This window comes from Elgaria multicarinata, chromosome 6 (assembly GCF_023053635.1).
Source record: "Elgaria multicarinata webbii isolate HBS135686 ecotype San Diego chromosome 6, rElgMul1.1.pri, whole genome shotgun sequence".
Taxonomy (NCBI): domain Eukaryota; kingdom Metazoa; phylum Chordata; class Lepidosauria; order Squamata; family Anguidae; genus Elgaria; species Elgaria multicarinata.
The window spans coordinates 87,851,833-87,864,909 of record NC_086176.1 but is presented as its reverse complement, the minus strand read 5'-3'; the positions used below and the strand labels follow the sequence as shown (position 1 = coordinate 87,864,909).

At 41.5% G+C, this 13,077-nt stretch overlaps 1 protein-coding gene across 3 annotated transcripts in view; it reads left to right on the top strand.

Moving 5' to 3' along the window:
• SREK1 (splicing regulatory glutamic acid and lysine rich protein 1) overlaps positions 1–13,077 on the top strand; it is a 34,829-nt gene that overhangs the window by 17,108 nt on the left and 4,644 nt on the right. For all 3 annotated transcript variants that reach the window (XM_063127999.1, XM_063127998.1, XM_063128000.1), the window contains exons 6-10: positions 2,388–2,518; positions 4,439–4,547; positions 7,662–7,781; positions 8,337–8,960; positions 10,923–11,018. In XM_063127999.1, the coding sequence (XP_062984069.1) occupies positions 2,388–2,518; positions 4,439–4,547; positions 7,662–7,781; positions 8,337–8,960; positions 10,923–11,018 (1,080 nt within the window). The remainder of the gene's footprint in view (positions 1–2,387; positions 2,519–4,438; positions 4,548–7,661; positions 7,782–8,336; positions 8,961–10,922; positions 11,019–13,077) is intronic.

Genomic DNA, 13,077 nt, shown 5'->3' with positions numbered 1-13,077 from the left:
AGCAGTGACGGGGTGTGGAAAATTTACCAGTCCATGGTTACATTTCCATTTCATAAGTAGAAATGAATGGATGCTAATTGCAAATACAATATTAGGCAAGCCTGGCAGTTTCAAAGTTGTAATTAATGCTTTTCCGGTGAATATCTCTAGCAAGTATGTGAGAGAATATATAAATGTCATCTCAGAGTGAACTGGAGCTAATAAGTAGTGACAGTGTAGGTGCCCCAAACCTTAGCCAAAGAGAGTTGAACTCTGTTGAAATAGATGAGTGATTGTGAGCTTATCATGCACCATTTTTTTTGTTTGGTAAAGTCAGTGAGCCTGTTTGCACAACCACAGATGGTGAAATTAGCCTCCATGGCTTATTTCCTCACAATGTCTGTTGGGGCATACATCCTCAGCAGTGCAATCACCCTTGGCAGCACAGTTTGCTATGTTGAGTAAACCTGGTCACTGGTAGGACTGTGCAAGCCTCGGATTTGGAAATACGAATCATGGAGGTCATTTTTGACGGATCTGCCATTTTCTTGCACAGGGCATGTACTTACCAGGGCCCAGGAGCAGAGGGAATACATAATTAGCTGCCGCCATGACTGGCTCCTCCACGCGATTGCTGGCTTCCCAGGGTGATCGGCTGCTGCCGCCTCAATCCGAAAGACTCCATTGACCCTGGAGGGGTCCCCATGACTTCTGCAGGTGCCCTGCCCACCTGCTTCTCCCGATCACCCTGGGAAACCGGCAATCACGTGGAGGAGCTGGCGATCACCCTGGGAAGCCGGCGATGGCGGCAGCTAATTCATGTACTCCCTCTGTTCCTGGGCCCTGGTAAGTACAGCCCTCCCAAGCACTGCCTGCTGGGAGTTGTAGCCTGTATGGGGGGTGGGGGGCCTAGGGCTGTGCAAGAAAATGGCGGATCCACCATAAAATGGCCTCCGTGATTTGGATTTCCGAATCTGAGGCTTGCACAGCCCTAGTCACTTGTTGATGTGGTTAACAAGCCATCCAGAACCTTACAACAGCCCATAGATTGGGCCGCTGGGTTTGCATGACATGGCAAGCCATGCTGGGTAATTATGCAAATACTGTAAACACATGCACAAGGGGAAATAAGCTACCATGGTTTATTTCCCCCTCTGTGATTGTGCGAACCCAGACAGTGTGTCAACTGTTTCCAGTACCTTTGTTTTCCCCCCTTAAGTTTAATGTAAGGGAAGTACATGCTATTGTTTTTAATTTTTTATATGCATTCCAATAAATATGTATATGTAATATAACATTTAAATCACATGAAGTGTGCTTTAATTTCCCTCTCAAATATTTCATGTCAAATACTTGTGGTTATTGGGACAAAAAATTAAGATGGGATACTTTTTAAAGGTTTATTTACTAAATGCAAGTAAAATAAATTAGATCTCTCTAGGGAAGTCATGGGCAACTTTTGGTCCTCCAATGTTCCAATCAGCTCTGGCCAGCCTAGCCAATTGTGAGAGATGATGGGAGCTGTTGGCCAAAACATCTGGAGGACCACAAGTTGCCCTCATTGAAAGATTTTCTGATGCAAACTGAAAATTTACCTAATTTGCATTGGAAAATGTTTCTATGCAAATAACTCTTTGCAAATTAACATAATTTGCATGGGAACATTTTCTAGTTCAAAATTTTCCAGAAAACCAAAGCCAATCATCATTGGGCCAAAGCTAAAATCAAGTATATATTAGAGAGTAATATTGTGTTTTAAATGGAGAAGAAGAAACTAATCGTAATGTCTTGTTTGCTATTTCTATTGATGATACAAGGCAATAGCAGTATGCCATCCTTCATTCCAAGTATAAATCTCAGTTTATTAAAGCATTTTATAGAAATTATGTCCTAATTCTGGCAGTTCTGTGAGCAAACCTAGACACTTGCATTCCCTTTTCAGAACTTTTCCATGTTAAAAAAGGAAAGGTGAAGTTTGCAAAATTAGATAAAATATCCTCTTGATGCAAAATGGAGCCAGGTGCTATATAATAGATAAGCTAAAAAGAACAAACCTTGCATGCAGGTGTATAGTCCAAAAAATACAAAAGACCTCTTAGGAAAGGGGGGTGATAGAGGCAAATGGAAGTGGAATGCAGAAGAACGTTCTCCCCACTTCCCCCAATTGAATAATGAAGAAAATGAGATAGATTTTCAGTCGTCCTTAAATCGTAGCTGCAGTATTTTGTGGTATGGTTCAGGACAGCTGTGGACTAACAGTATGAATCCTTGTGCTGGCCCCCAGTTCTTTGCTTGATGGTGCACTAAAAGGAATAGATAAAATACTTTGAGTATGAAATGTTTATCTTTAGTGTGTACGTATGTGCACTGATCCATACACTGAATTTCAATCTGCTTGTTTAATTTAGAATAAATCACTCCAACAATGCAATAGTGAAGCCTCCTGAAATGACCCCGCAAGCCGCGGCTAAGGAATTAGAAGAAGTAATGAAGAGAGTACGGGAAGCCCAGTCTTTTATATCTGCTGCTATTGAGCCAGGTAGGATATTACTTGCATTGCAAGAAAGACATTTCTCTACTGGTGTGGATCCTGGTGTGTATTTAGAAGAGCTTTTCTTTCTTTTTTTAGAAATAGGGAAAGGCTATCCTGAACAACAGTCGGTGGACTAAATGCTTCTATGACGCATCAGTTTTGATGGCATCTAATTAGTTTAGTCTCTGAGTAGTTTTTGCAGTCAAGATGGTGCTGTTCAAGCATCTGTTAGCACTGCTTTCTATTGTCAAAGTGCTGAATATAGTATTTTAATTGCCATTAAATAGATGTTTATGGTATCTTTTCTTTAGTCCCTTTGTCCTGTTGGCCACTTCTTCCACCGCCTCAGGCTTCTGTCTCTTCCTTCCTCCAGACCATTTTTCTTTCAGCTCACTGCCTACAATGTTTTCTTTCTTTCTCGACTTGCATCTCGGCCCCCATCCCACTCCCCAGGCTCGTACACTTGTATTCAGATGTAACATTCCTGGCCCAACAAACCATGGTTTGTTGGAGTTGGGAACAAGCAAAAGGCTCCAGTGCTTTTCCCCTCCCCCTCTTTTGCACCAGGTTTCAGAGGCGACTTCCTGGTTTGTTAAACCCTTTTCCTGTAATATGTGAACTCATGAAAAAGCCATATAATCATCTTATATTGGTGAGCCTTCCTGTGAAACTGGTGACTGATATCCCAGAATGTTCACTGTAGCAGTTTCTGGCAACAGGTGGAACTGAGCCAGAGGTCTGCTTCTGATGTAATGTACCCTGTACTTCAAACTGTGGGTTGCTGTCTGAGATTATAGGGAATGCTCAGAAACCAGGATTGCAAACCACAGTTTTCCAGACTTGGTGCATTACATCTAAAACAGACCTCTAGGCCTCCATCCCTTCCCTTTACAGAGGCTGCTAGTATGTTCATGAAAATCTGTGATGTTAATTATTTAGTCAATTTCAGAAGAGGACACACAGATAAGAGCAGAACATTACATCTAATGAAAACTGCTGAATACTTAGCTGACTGATTTTTATTGTAATTTTTAAAACTAATTAAAGAACAACAAATAGTCGTAAACTGTATGCAGATTTTTAGCTACCCAACAGAGAAACTGGCACTTCTGCATTTTGATTTTTTTCCTTTTTGTAAAAAGTGTGTGATAATTTTTAACACAAAGAACAATTTCCAAATTCAGAAATGTAAGGCAAAAATGCAGTTGGTGCTCTTTCTTGATCTCTCTAGAGTTTATCTAAACAATCTGAATTTTACAAATACATGTGAAAATCAGTGACCTTAAACTTAGCCATCATTTGAGTAACTTCAGAAAGAACTGAAGAAGCCAAAGAATAAATCAGTCTGAGATTTATATCTAATTACTACTTCATGTAGTAATTAGATATAAATACATTACTGAAACTGTTTGTAAAATGCATTTTGCGGTGGGGGTGGGTGGAGAGATCTTTTCTCCTGGCCATGTTTCTGGAATTGTCGGTTCCCTTATAGATCAAACCCATTCCCTAACTTTTTAGAGTTGTAAGCATCAACTACTTAATAGTGCTTTGACAATAAAATGCAGTGCTGTGTGCATTTCTGCATAGCTCTTCAAATTGCTATCTCAGAACTTGTGTTTTTTCTCTGAAGTCAGTTTTACCAAACATGTTTTAATCTTGTGCATTGTGGCAGCAACATAAATCCCATTCCTTATTTAGCTAGCTGTTTATAATTATCTGGTTTATGTGTACTGCTGCAGGATGGCTGCACTCAACGAATATATGCAATGACTTTCTTGGATGTTTCTGAAGGATTTTTGCAAAGAAGGAAGATGTGCAGAGAGTAGGCCCCTTGCAATATATGTGGTACATTCCACTTGTGCCAGATTGTTAGCTGGGATCTTTAAATATTCTGAGCTTACACTGCAAAGTCGTTTTTTCTCTCAGAGTCTGGAAAGAGCAGTGAAAGAAAAGCTGGTCGATCGCGCTCCCATTCACGTTCAGAATCCAGATCTAGTTCAAAATCTCGAAGGAAAAGATCACACTCAAAACGCAGGTAATATTCTCATGTGTAAAATATTAGAAAGCAGTAGTTGATCTCCCCCTTCTGTTAAAAAGCAGGTTTCTCGGGGATGATTGGCTAATGGCATTTAGATTCTATTGGTAGACAAGTGAAATGAAGAAAATGTTTACTTTTGAGCTTGGAGAATTTATTTCTCAAGGGTAGATGTCAGCCATGGGGAAACCATGTCAAAAAAACAAATGCAGCTGAATTTTGGCTCCATAAATCCACTTCCTTCGCCAACAGCAAGTGCTCTTCTCCAGTTTCCACCAAAAACTCTTGCTTTTGGACAGCTACCTCTCTTTTTCTCCCCTGTCCTCTGTGGAGAAAGGAGAAGGTGTTTTTTCCTGGAAGTTGGGCTCTTGTAAAAAGCATTAACAGCGCCTCACTGCTGCTTTCTCAAAAAGCTCAACAGGGGAAAGAGAAACCCCACAGTCTGTTTCCCTTCTTGTTTAGGTTATACAGGAAATCGCAGCTAGGTGCTGCTGGCATTTCCTGCAGACGCCCAACTTGCAGGATTAAAAGCCACCTCTCTTTTATCTTCATTGAGAACAGGACAGAAAGGAGCAGTGTTTTCACTCCCAGGAGTTGTGCTTTTGCAGGAAGTGCCAGCCATGCCTTGCCGCTTCTTCCAAAAAAGGAAAGGTGGCTTCTGTCCCACCAGCTAGGTTGTTGCAAAGAGTTTTGACAATCGCTGGTGCTTGCTGCAAAATTCCAGTGGGAAGAGAGAAATGATCCCTTCTTTTCTTGATAGAGAGGGGCTGGGGGAGGAGAGGTGGTTTCTTGATTCAGCTAAGATTTTGTAGAAGCAGCAATAGTGCGTTGCTGCTGCCGCTGCCACCTCTTGCAAAAGCCCAACTTGCATGTCAGAAGCTACCTTTTCTTTCCTTCCCTTGAGAGCAGGGAACACAAATGTTGGAAAGCAACAAGCCAGAAACCCCAGTTTGGACAACACTCTAAGCAAAGTGGGAGCGAACGGGCTGCATGCACTATACACAGCTTGTTTATGATAAAGCAGGAATGTGGTCACTGTTTAATGCTAATTCTCAAGTCACACTGTTGCTATTTTTACATTTGGTGGACATTCATTTCATCACATCAGTCCTTGCTTACCTTTTACATTGTTTTGTTTTTGTTGCCTCTTAGTTGTACGGGCCTCTTCTTTAACCCCCACTCCCTGTCCCAAAATTTCAAATCCTCTGAGGTGACTATCAAACTATTCAGTGGAAAGTTGATCCTAATAAAGATCCTAATAAGGAATGGGAATACTCATAATTTAAAATGGGTCTGTTGTCTTGAGTGTGCAATCCCAATCGCTTGTTTCCCATTTGCAGTGCCAGGACTGGTACGTGTTTTTTACCTGTATTTTATATCCTTATTCCTGTGGCCAATACAATTTAAAAAAATTAAATTACACAATGTGAGGAAACTCTAATAAGTGCCAGGTCAGCATTCTGAGCACTATATCTGACAAAGTAGGTGACAGTGGTACGGCTGTGTTACTCAGCGGAATGGCTGCATTGTGTAAGAACGTAAGAAAAGCAATGCTAGATCACACCAAGAGTCCAGCACTCTGTTCACACAGTGGCCATCCCGCCATTGGCCAGGGACCCACAAGGAGGACACGGGTGCAACAGCAGACTCCCACCCATGTTCCCCAGCAACTGGTGTACATAGGCTTACTTCCTCAAATACTGGAGGTTGCTCATAGCCATCAGAACTAGTAGCCATTGATAGCATTCTCCTCCAGGAATTTATTCAATCCCCTTTTAACGCCATCCAATATAGCCTGTGACAGTGTAGCCTCTAGCCAGAAATACAAATTTTGTTTGTGGGAACTGGCAATATGATATTGGCCCCATTACAAATCTGCAGTGTTCACACCAAATCCTGTTTTGATAAATGTCTATAGTAGTAAAGAAGAACGCTAAGGAAGAATTTGAACTTTCACGTTGAAATTGTTTTGCACAAATATAGTTCAAATATAGTTTCTTCTTTTGCAGAAGATTTTTGGTTGAGGCACAAAGTGATTTTGTAGCCTCAGCAAGTGGGGTGTTTTTGTTTGTTTTTTGCATATGAAAAATACCAGCTTGACTTAAGCCCTGTTGTGATGCACTGCGAAGTTTGCAGATGATATTTATTAGGAAGTTCAGGGAGCTTACTAAAGAAAAAGGGAATGTATTTCTTATCATGGCCTTCATTCACTATGGGCCATTCACTATGTTTTAAAGCATAGTCAAAGCAGTGTACAAACTACCATCTCATTAGTATTGCATGGAGACAAATAGCTAATGGTTACTAAAACCTTAATAAGGATTGTTTGATATCAGATAATAAATGATAAAAAAATGAAGAGTGCAAAATTTAGATGATTAGAGAAAGATGGATTGAAATCTGCTGCACTTGCCAACTTCACAAAGTTTGGGGAAGGCCCATTGCATTGGCAGAGTCTTGGGCCATTTCACACATGATTGCTGCACTAGCCTTCTTTTGTAAAGGTATCATTTGTGTAAACTGGGGTTAGCAGTGAACAGTCCAAGGACTGGCTCACACACATCACAGCAGTCCCCAGAGTTATTTCACATGCTTACCCATCTGGATGAGACTCATTTCCAGGATGGAGTGGGCAGGTCCGCTCTCCATCATGTACATGATGAAATATATGTATTGCAGACACACCATCTAAATGTTTGTATGCATGGAAACAAACCTCACAAGAACCTTCCCCCCTCAAAAAAGTGGGGCATGTGGGTAGGGAAAGAAGGGGTCTCCCTCCTGGAATTTGTGCATCATGCATTAGTACTATAAATAATGCTACTATAAGCAGTCCCTGTACATGTCATTTTGCTATTGGTGTGATTTTGAAAGGCTTCCTTTTAGAACTGAATGAGCTAAGATTTTATCAGCGTTGGTGACTTTAGCTTGGAACCTGCTTTTGAATTATATTTCCTATTCTTATATATGCTCTAAATAATTCATGTGTGCTACTTTAACGAAAAACTGTAAAGTAGTTTGGACCACAGATTAGAATTTATCAGATGATTTATAATTAGACTTGGTGAACCAATATAGTATATAGCATTTATCTTCTATTATTACATGCTACAGGAGTAGATCCCGTGACAGATCACGCTCTAGTCAGAAGGACAGGCTCAGGTCCAGAAGTCCACTCAAAAAGCGCTCGAAATCTAAAGAACGGAAGAGATCGAGAAGCCGGTCTCCTTCTCGGTGAGATTCCTGTGGTTAAACTATTGCTTTTTTACAGCCACAGACCCTGTTCAGAAGACACACTAAGTCACAGTGGTTAAGCATTTTGAGCTAAACATTATGGCTTAGTGTGTCGTGTGAACCATTCCTAACCATGGTGGCTACATAACCACAATTTAAACACGCTCACTAACTGTTTTCTGCAAAAGGGTTAATCGACTAACCATGGTTTAGCATGTTATCTGAACAGGCTCATAGTCACATATTGAGAGACTTCAGACAAAATCCTGAATATTGGGGCTACCACCTCACTTTAGAATTGTGGTTGGGTTAAAATCCTGATATATTTTTCTCTCCTTTATTTTAACAAATGGCTATAATCATTATGTGTGGACAGTTAGCTTAATCATTATGTGCTTTACTAGGCTTCCTACCTCTCTCCTAGATGCTGTTTTGTATATTTCCACCCCAAATTGCTGCTGCAAACCCCTCTGAACTACTTACTTGACTTTGGTGCTCGGTTATAGTGTAATGAATTCTGAATGAGTTAAATTAATAAATGTTTTATTTTCACAGGGAGAAGAGGAAGGAAAGCAAAGAGAGGGTCAGAGAAAAAGAGAAGGTTAGAGAGAAAGACAGAGAGAAAGAAAAAGAGAAGGATCTGGACAAGGACAGAGACAGGGGCAGAGACAAGGAGAGGGGCAGGGAGAGAGAGAGAGACAAGGAGAGGACCAAGGATCGAGACAAGGATCGAGTGAAAGACAAGGATAAGGATAGAGAGAGGGACAGAGAGAAGGAGAAAGACAGAGAGAAGGAAAAAGACAGAGAGAAGGAGAAGGACAGAGAGAAGGAGAAAGTGCCAGACATAGAAAAAGACAAGGGAGAGGATCTGGACAAAGAAGGGGAAAAGGTCAAAGAGAGGGAGAAGGAAAAGGAGAAGGAGGGAGGCAAGGAGAAGGATGACAAAGAACAGGTGAAAGCAAAAGAGGAGGACAAGGAGAAAGACAAAGAGAAAGAGGGGGAGAAAAAGAGTGAAAAAGAAAGAGACAAAGACAAGGAAGGAGAGAAGGTAAAAGACAAGGATAAGGAGAGGGAACGAGAGAGGGAGAAAGAGAGAGATGAAAAGAAGAAAAAGGAGAAGAGATCCAGGACGCCCCCCAGAAGCTACAGCTCCTCAAGAAGATCGCGTAGTTCCAGCAGGTTTGTTGTTCTTTCTAATTTTGTCATGTTTCCTAGATGTGCTGCTTCTTTTTGTTTTTGTCATTTTAAAACATAGTCAAAGCAATGTACAAACTACCATCTCATTAGTATTGCATGGAGACAAATAGCTAATGGTTACTAAAACCTTAATAAGGATTGTTTGCTATCAGATAATAAGTAATAAAAAATAAAGAGTACAAAATTTAGATGATTAGAGAAAGATGGATTGAAATCTGCTGCACTTGCCAACTTCACAAAGTTTGGGGAAGGCCCATTGGGAATGGCAGAGTCTTGGGCCATTTCACACATGATTGCTGCACTAGCCTTCTTTTGTAAAGGTATCATTTGTGTAAACGGGGGTTAGCAGTGAACAGTCCAAGGACTGGCTCACACACATCACAGCAGTCCCCAGAGTTATTTTGGAGCACCTACAAAACTCACAAGAGAAATTACAGGAGACATAGCAGTCCACATGGAAATACTGGTTCACCTGCATTGCCTCCATATAGGAGTGGCCTAGTGCAGAATCCACACATTTCAAAGGCAATTGCTTCCATTACATTTGAATTAGCCCTTAATATCGGCAGATTTAGCTATACAAGGAAAACAGCACCTTTTTCCTGTAATACATGCTACATATTCTGCTGTGTTGACCTTTAGAATCTTTTTGGTACTTTTGAATGTCTTTTAGTGTTAGGCAGAAGGGTTTTGAAAGTCAGTAACACAATTACGAAACATTTAAAGATAGTTTTAAGGAAAATGAAAAGGGGAACGTACTAGAAATTCAAAGAAAAGAGAAACAGTTAATTCCTTCACCTTTAATAATGGGCATCATATGGAGAATGTACTACAACTCCTCAAAGAAATACAAGAGATTCAGATAAATGGCAAAATCTGAGTAGGGGTGGGGTCGATCTACAAGATATTGCAAATAATGTTGGGGAACATGCCTGGGGAACAATTTTAAGATAAATGTTTTTTTGTTCCTATGTGTATGTGCAGGCAACATTTTGAATATGCACCCCTGAGCAGGAGGTTGCTGTGTTGTGCAAATCTGGCCACCCTTGCTGCCTGGGTTTCCACGACACAACAAGCCAGAGCAAGCTGGGCAACTTTCTGCCGGTAAATTAAGCCACTGTGGGCTGCCATGACAGGGGAACAGACCCATAGCGTCAGAATAGTGGCTTCCTCTTTGTGGCAATGGCTGATAAAATGGAGTCGTAGCACTTAAGGCTGCAATCCTATACAAACTTTCCTAGGCGTAAAACCACATTGAGTTCAATGGACTATGTCTAAGTAGACATGTGTAAGATTGCACTTCAGTTCTGCAGCCAAAACATACAACAAGAAGTCATAGAAATAACGTTCGTTCTTCTTTCGATGATGGCACGCTCCCAAAATTTTATTCCAAGCCACAGTTCTTAGACAACAAGTCTAATGCAGTATGAATGAATGATTATTTTTATTGACTAGCCACCAAGCCTATTGCGTAAAACATAAAGAAATATAAAATATCAGAATAATATCAGAATAATAGGGGAATAAAAGATTGTGCATATTGCCAGATCATTGTAGGGTATGTCTTGGGTTAGACAATTCTTATCAAAGCCTAATCATAGGTCTTCTCTTTTGCCTATCATTCCCTAAATTTCCTATGTTCAAGGATAAGCACTTATGTATCAAAATGCCACTATCTACATTCTTGAGGGAACTTTTTTTAAAATTCTTTGGAAAAAGCTCTAATGGGGTAGTGGGAGGCAGAACAGCCCAGCGAGGACTGAGCATGCTTCAGGGACATGGAATTCTGGATCATTTGTGGGGGAATGGTCGGGAGAAGGGGAAATGGAATGGAGGATGGATGCGGGGGGACATGTCTGGCCTGACTGACTGAAACGGTGACCAGGGGAATTCCTCACAGCAACATTTTGGATTTGGCTAATCTGTAATGTGTGTCTCCTACAGAGATAGACGGAAGAGGAAGAGCCGAAGTCCCTCAAAGTCACCCAGACCATCTAAAATCACCAAAAGGAAATCTTCCCGGTCTCCGTCACCAAGGAAGTAAGTACATTTATCATATAAAGGCCCTTAAAATATACAGGTTCTCTCCCAATGTACTCCTCATACAAACAGCCATTTGACCAGTATGAGCAGAAATGGTAGGCAAAAACACACACTAAAGGTTGACTCACGGATAAAAATCTAATGAGAAACTTCGCTTTCTGGTAGCTTTTATTTTTGAGGCCTTTTCATTTTTATTGTGCTCTTTTGTGGTGATTTTTTATCTGTCCCCCTTTTGATTTTATTGGTTTTAAGTGTTTTATTATTTATTTAGAATATTTTTATCCCGCACTTCAGCCAAAAAGGCTCTCGGCGTGGCTTACAATTGATCAGTAAAGAAGACAGTCCCTGCCCTCAGGCTTACATTCTAAAAAAGACATGACACACAAGGAAAAGGGGATGGGGAGGGAAGAGGGAGAAAATAAAAAGAAATTAAGGAGACTGTTCAGGCTGGTGGGAAGGCCCTGCTCTGTCCTCTCATCTCCCAATGGAGGGGCAGATCAACAACTCCTTCTTCCCCACAGGGTCAAGATGACAGTTAGCCCTGTGGGGGGCGGGGGTGAGGTCCAACTGAAGCAGGCTCTGATGGTCTCTGCCTGCTCCAGTCTCCCTTGCTTATTGTGTTGTTTGGTGGAGTTCTGCTCATTTGAGAGGAACTGGGTAGGGTGACTATTTTTGCCAATGCCTCCTACCTCCTGCAACCTCCTGTGCCCTTAGAAAAGCTGCTCCGGAGGGTTGAGGCAACCTCTGAAACAGTGGGGAAGGTGGTACTGGGGACTGCAGTGGGGAATTTCCAGAATTTGCTGCCTTCCTCCTCCAGCTGGAAGCTTCTGCTGGATCTTAGTTCCTTCTGAGAACAGAAAGAATCCTCCCATTTCCAGAGGAGAAAGCCAGGATCTAACTCAGGATTATCTCAATATTGTATTTAGGAGATGGAGATTGAAATGGACTTGGTTGCTTAAAGCCCTGAACTGGGCCAGTTCACATGACAAGACAGCCCACAATAGGTTATTTAACCCATGTCAAGGCTGTGGATTGGTGGTTCCCGAGTCTGGGAATTGGATAAGGAATCTGTTCTGAATGGGGTTGCACTCCCTCTGAAGGAGCTGGTGTATGGCTTGGGAGTATTGCTAGATGCATCCTTGTCACTGGAGGCCCAGGTGGACTCCATGTCTCGGTGTACTTGGGGTCAGCTTCTGCTGATCTGCCAACTACGGCCTTTCCAGGACAGGTATAACATAGCCACAGTAGTACACGCACTGTTAACTTCCAGATTAGATTACTGCAATGCACTCTACATGGGGCTTCCCTTGAAGACGACTTGGAAGTTGCTGCTAGTGCAAAATGCAGCAGCTAGACTGCTGACCAGTATATCTCACAGAGACCATATAACACCAGTCTTAAAGGAATTGCACTGGCTGTCTATTCACTTCCAGTCGGAATTCAAGGTGTTGGTAATGGCATTTAAAGCCCTAAACAGCTTGGGACCTCAATACTTGAGGGAGCACCTCTCCCTATATATGCCTGCCCAAGAGGGCTTTCTCTGTTGTGGCACCCCAGCTGTGGAATGCCCTCCCCTTGGAGGCCTAACTGGTGCCAGCACTGGTTTCATTTCGGCGCCAAGTTAAGTCTTGGCTTTTTAACAAATCCTTTGATGGCTAAATTCACCAAGCCTGTACATAGTTTAATTGTTTTAATTGGTTTTACTGATTTTAAATTCTGTACTGGTTTTAGCTTATTCATGGTTTAATTTTTTTTTTTAGATGTGTATATTTATTGTTTTATATTGTTGTATGGTTTTATCTGTATGCCACCCCGAGATCCTTGTGATACAGGGCGGGATATAAATGTTTTAATAAATAAAATAATTTTTAATAAATGCCATTTTGTATATGCAAACCCTGCATAGAGCAGATCGTGAGTTATACGATCGTTTAACCCTTGCATAACCCACACTCACCAGGTTCACATGACACAACAACCTCCGAGTGGGGGTTGCATATGCAAAGCGGCACCCGCAGGAACTGCAACTTGTCATGGGTTAAATAATCCTAGACAA